Source organism: Sinocyclocheilus grahami, unplaced genomic scaffold, assembly GCF_001515645.1.
Source record: "Sinocyclocheilus grahami isolate Dianchi unplaced genomic scaffold, SAMN03320097.WGS_v1.1 scaffold110.1, whole genome shotgun sequence".
Taxonomy (NCBI): Eukaryota; Metazoa; Chordata; class Actinopteri; order Cypriniformes; family Cyprinidae; genus Sinocyclocheilus; species Sinocyclocheilus grahami.
The window spans coordinates 2,377,623-2,384,019 of NW_015505289.1; the positions used below are offsets into that span (position 1 = coordinate 2,377,623).

Genomic DNA, 6,397 nt, shown 5'->3' on the forward strand with positions numbered 1-6,397 from the left:
GCAAATATGTCCACATAGTGAGGTAGATATGTGGGGGCGTGTTATAACCAGGCATTTTAGGGGGGCGTGGCAGAGTCTTAACTTTGATAAAGAATATCTCTTTGGTTTTGAGACTTTAGTCTTTGCAACTTCAGGGATCTTATCTATGCACAATCAGCTTGTAACACTCAAAAGAGAAAGGAAAACTTGAAATCGCATCATATGACCCCTTTAAGTGTCTTAATCAAGGGCACAACGGTGATGGACTGAACCTTCTTGGCTTTGTACCTAAACATTTTAAGTTTTCCATCATGCCACAGTTGTCAACTAGTGTAGAGCTTGTTGCTGTGGTTTAATTTTTTTTAAGACAGGAAAATGTGCTCAACACAAAACTAGAAGAGATAATCATGAACGTGACATCATCATGGGATTACCTAACGAAATGGGCATTTCATAACAGGAGAAGGGAAATGTTGAAATGAAAAATGTTTACGATCATGTGAGGTTGTATCATGATGAAATGACGCACACATCTTTACCTCAGTCGATTCTCTTCAACAGATTTCTCCAGCTCTTTGACACTTTTCTGCAGAGCTCTGAGTTTGACTTTCTTCTCGTTTAGGACCAGCACAAATCGGCTGTACAGGTCTCTCTCCAACTTCTCCTTCCCTTGGACGTACCTTTGCATCCTGTGGAGAGGGTGAAGACCAATAAGACACACCCGAACACTCATGCAACCCAGTCTCCCTGAGCATCGCATCGGGTTGAGAAGAGTGGAAATGTTTAGTTATGAGAGTGTTTGTATTACTATATAAGTGGATAAACACTCATTACTTAACATGGAAAACATTAAGAGCATATTTAACTGAACACCTGTGGTAGCTCTTTGCAAAATACACAAGGCAATAAAGTCCAGTCAGTGTTGAGTAGCATTACAAATTCTCCATAATTCTGGTTTTGGAAGATGTTAGAAAGTGTGGCGGCACAGTCAGGTGGTGAGCTCACTGCTGCTGTTTCTCAGAGAGGAAAGCTTGAAGCAAGTGGAGAACAAGAAAAGAAAGTAAAGAGGAGCTTCTTGTCAGGTTGGCCGGGGATTCCCTTGTCATTCTCCTCCTGAATGCATAATGTGCTCTAATCAGCCAAATAAACAGCAAAAAATATTGAACTGCATTTGCATATCTACAGTTCCCCCTTTTAGAGTATCACAGCAAAGACAAACTAAAAACATCTTGTGTATCTGGAGTTCCTTAGTAACCGTTTAAAAACACAGCCAAGACACTCTTTCATTCTGAATAATGGGAGATGATGAGGAGGGGAGAGGGTAACCCAAGAGGAAGTTGTAATCATGAACAGGTGAAAGGCTTGCGTAATCACAATTTTGTTTGAAATTACTTTTGGCATTACACAAAAAACCTTGTGCAAGTTCCCAGGAACAAAGAAACAAATCAAAAGCATATTCCCCACATTTGTAGACTTTTAGTTTTATGTCGTAGTCCACTTATATGTTAGTCAGGTTTCAAGCATAAAAAAATAAAAATAAAAAAAAAATTCATAATTTAGTTTTAAAAATAATTGTAAAAGTTTTAGAATCTAAAAATCAAAAGAAATAATTAAACATACTATTGGCCAATACAGATAAAGGCACAAAATAATAATAATAGATAATGAAACTATAAAAAAATTTTTTTTTTGAAAGCCTGAACTGAGGAATGAAGAGAGAACAAGATTAATAATATAAGACCTTGTGAAACCTGCCACCTGGAGGAGACACCTGCCCATCAGCTATTAGCATTAGCATCCTGGCTGGAGACACAAGGGAGATTGGCTAAGAATGAACTTAGATTTAGAGCAATTTAGAAATGAATCATTCAGACCGATGTGTGAAACTGTTTGACTGATTCATTCAAAAGAATCAACTCAACTGAACAAATTCAATCAAAAATCAGATTTACAGGTGCATCTCAATAAATTAGAATGTCGTGGAAAAGTTCATTTACTTAAACTACTTCAGTCTGTGTGCACTGAATTTATTTAATACACGAGTTTCACAATTTGAGTTGAATTACTGAAATAAATGAACTTTTCCATGACATTCAAATTTATTGAGATGCACCTGTAATACCAAGCCAAATGATATTTTAGAACAGACAATTACAGAAATGTCAATGACTTTACCAGGATAGTTAATTTTTTTTTTAACTTTTGCCACATTTGCTAGAAAATATAAAAAACACCTCTATTAAATAACATGTATATATATATATATATATATATAATTTAAATTAATATTATTATGAAATTGTTGCAGTGTTTGTATTTGTTTTATTGAAATATAATTTTAATTATATAAATATTTTTTTTTTTTTTTTTTTTTTTTTTTTTTTCGGTTAAATATGTATACAGATATACATAAATATTGATATAGCTATATAATGTATTATATACATATATATTATATAATTAGATAAATCATTATTTTACATATACATTATAATTATATATTAATAACTGTATTTAATTACATAATTATATATTAAATACATAAATTAGTACTAAGTAAATAATAAAAAGATAAATAGATTAATTAAACAGGTAAATAATACATAATTAAAAAAATTATGAAATAAAGAAAATAATTAAAAAATAAAGAAAATGCTAAATAAATTAAAACGATGAAAAGCTAAATAAATACATATATACATAACTTGTAATAAGATAAATAGATAGATTAGATAAATCATCAAAAATTAAATAATGAATAATGAAAGACGTAATGAATAAAATGAATAAAAATGATAAATAAGTAAATATTTTAAAAGTATCTAAATAGACAAATAAATAATTATGTATATATTTTAAAATACTATAAATATAGATCTATAACAATTTGTCATAATAAGCCTAATTTAAACAGACTGGATATACATTTGCAGCACAAAAAGACAATTGCTGAATTTAAAAGTGCATAGCACAGTGCTAATCCAGCACAGATAGCACCTGGTTAAACTAAAATGAGGGTGGTATTGAATACAATGCTTTTTTTAAATTTGCAAATTAGTGTATAACTTTCAGTGAATTCACACTTCAGGGTTTCACTGCCCAACTCTGTCTAGCACCTGGACAAACACACTGACATTCAGCCTGGACTCTTGTACCGATAAGACAAGCCAACCGCTGTGATGAGAGCCAGCGGGCAACAGCGAGTCTCTGATCCTCAAATAACTGAACTCTGACAGAACACACAAGGGACGGACGCTCGGCCTGTAGTGTGTGCCAGTCTATGAACGATAAGGACGACTGCACTGAGAGCACTGAAGATAACAGACCTCACAGAGACCTGAGAACACAATGAAGTTCCTGCCGTCAACCTACTGAGACTGCCTCTTAATCGAACACTTTTGTCCTATAAATGATTCTTGATGGCTGTAAGCAAAGGACAGCAAGTGGGAACAAGCAAGCAAATACTTACGACCTTGTTGTGCACAACTCTAGTAATGTATGCACTTATTTAGCACACTTAGCTAAATTGACTTTGCACTTACAGGAACAATCATCTTGGAGAAATGGAACGTCAAGAGTCTTAAACTAAAAGTCACAATACACCATTTTACCATATTACCATTGCTCATCCAAAAAAGTAATCATTCTGTCATCATTTATTCACCCTCATGACTTACTTTCTGCCAAAGAGAAGTTTAGCATGGTGTCCTGGAAGCTCTTTAGGGAATGGGGCTAAAAAGAAGCATAAAAGTATCTATTCCATATAGTAGCCCATTCCACTTGTGCACTATTTTCCAAGTCTCTTGAGGTCAAACAAATGCTGTGTGTGAGGAACAGACTAAATGTTACACTGCTATTGTTATTTCCTAATATTCACCTACGCTGTAGCTCAAATCTCTTTTAATATTTTGGTATGTTCTTCACTTAAATCTATCAATATTGCTTCAAAATTATTTTAGAATACAACATAGAAGTAGTTTAAATTAATAGTCTGGTGTTTTGAATCATTCAATCATGCTAATGAATCATTCAGACCAATGAGTGAACCTGTTTGACTGATTCGTTAAAACGAAAATAATTAACTCAAACAAATTCACTCAGAAATAAGACCTATATCAAGCCCAATAAAACAAAAATATCTATGACTTTACTAGGAGGTGAGGTGAATAAATAATGACTGATTTCTTACCATAGCTCTTCAGTTTTTAATGCCACACAGAGCAAAAGAGCACATATCAGCTGTGATGCAACTGTCACATTTACACATCAGTAAACCACAGATTCAACATGAAACTTTTCCAGCAGAATGTGATGTACCATCGAGCAACACACACACTTTACATGATGAGCTAAGAAGTTCCATGTCTCAGAGAGCTTATTTGGACAGGTCTGTGTAGTGAACCTGGACAGAGCTGATTCATCCCACATTGGGAAGACAAACTGTGGAGACAGACACAGGCTGAATTGCTATTGCCTTAAAATGTACTCACCCGGCCTCAGGCCATCCAAGATGTAGATAAGTTTGTTTCTACATCAGAACAGATTTGGAGAAATGTAGCATTACATCACTTGCTCAGCAATGGATCCTCTGCAGTGAATGGGTGCCGTCAGAATGAGAGTCCAAACAGCTGATAAAAACATCACAATTATCCACAAGCAATCCACAAGACTCCAGTCGCTCAATTAACGCCTGTGCAGACTTCTCTCCTGATTCAGACAAGACAAATTTTTCACTAGAAGAAGCAACATTATGGATACAAGACTCGTATTTTAGCTTGAAGAAATGGTTTGATGTTAAAAACATCTTAACGATGGATTTGTTCCTCAGAAACACAAAAGCTTTTAGCTTCAGAAGACATTAACTGATGGAATGGACTGGAGTGCATTACGTGTGGATTATTGTGATGTTTTTATCAGCTGTTTGGACTCTCATTCTGACGGCACCCATTCACTGCAGAGGATCCATTGGTGAGCAAGTGATGTAATGCTACATTTTTCCAAATCTGTTCCAAAGAATAAACAAACTCATCTACATCTTCGATGGCCTGAGGATGCATTTTACAGAATTTTTTTATTTTTGTGTGAAGCAGAAGCAGAACACAGCCTCTTTAAATGAGGAATAGTGATGGATTTGCTGATGGACGTGAGGTGAACATACCAAACATGACCATAGTCCAGCGGAGTTAAGGAAACAAAATGTTCCCCCAAAAGAGTGACTAAGAGTGACCTCTCGACAGAGCCAGCATTGTTTCTGTACATGGCTGGCTGGTCTGGAAAGTATTAGACAGTTTCATCTCTGCAATCAGTCAAGTGGCTGGCAGAACCCAGAGCAGATGCCATCATATTCCCGCGAGGACGCTGGGAACTGATCTCCGTTTATCCCTGTGGGAACGGTCGTTTTCTAGGTGCCACAAATGCACTAAACCACACACAGAGTGCTGGACCTCCCAAAGTTTCCGAGGACTTTTTCAGAGTCTGACCACATAAAAGTCACGTGACTACAAAAACGTGCATCACAGCTAAATACTATTATGAACAAAGACAGCTTGGCAAAACACGTTACAAAAATAAATGAATAAATAAATAAAATAATGGATTGCTGAAAGAGATATAGCAGGAAAATTTCTCACTGCATATCTATTTAATGCACAATAGCAAATATATATATATATATGCACAAACAGTGGGTATAGAAAATAATCACCCCTTTTAAAATAATCACATTTTGTTGCTTTGCAGCCTGAGATGAAGACAGACACAGTTTTTGTTTTATCCAGATGTGTTTACTCAGTGCAACTTATAACATCCAAGTGAAAGATATAACACCAACATGTCAGAAAAAAAAACATGATTAACTGAGTTGGAAAAAAGATCACCCCCTCCTAAAAAGAATTGTAAACTCAATCAAGTGTAGCTAATCACCTTCTCAATGGCACACAAAGTCATTTGACTTTCCACTGTGATCAGCTATGCTCATTTTGATCAGCTCAGCATGAAAAGAGCTTTCCTGGAGCATTTCAGTCCTTGGTAGTGCAACTGAAGCACACAATCAACTATGGGTGGTAAGGCACTGTCAAAAGATCTCCGGAATAAAGTTGTGGACAGGAGATAGATGCAAAAAAAACTTCAAAGGCTTTATCAATGCATAGAAGCACAGTGAAGTCTATTATTAAGAAGTGGAGGATTATTTGATACGACACAGACCCTCCCTGGATCAGGACGACGCTCCAAACTGGATGAAAGAGCAGGAGGAAACTGGTCAGAGAGGCGACCAAGAGGCCAACAGCAACTCTGAAGCAGTCGCAGGAATTTGTGACAAAGAGTGATCTTTGTGCATGTGACAACAATATCACAAATTCTCCACAAATGTGGCTTGTATGGGAGGGGTGCAAGAAAAAACACACTCCTCAAGAAAGGC

The 6,397-nt window shown here is 35.7% G+C and overlaps 1 protein-coding gene across 2 annotated transcripts in view; it reads right to left on the bottom strand.

Moving 5' to 3' along the window:
- The window catches only part of LOC107588976 (DNA repair protein XRCC4-like), a 34,928-nt gene that overhangs the window by 14,786 nt on the left and 13,745 nt on the right, over positions 1-6,397 (bottom strand). For both annotated transcript variants that reach the window (XM_016277268.1, XM_016277269.1), the window contains one exon: positions 519-668. In XM_016277268.1, the coding sequence (XP_016132754.1) occupies positions 519-668 (150 nt within the window). The remainder of the gene's footprint in view (positions 1-518; positions 669-6,397) is intronic.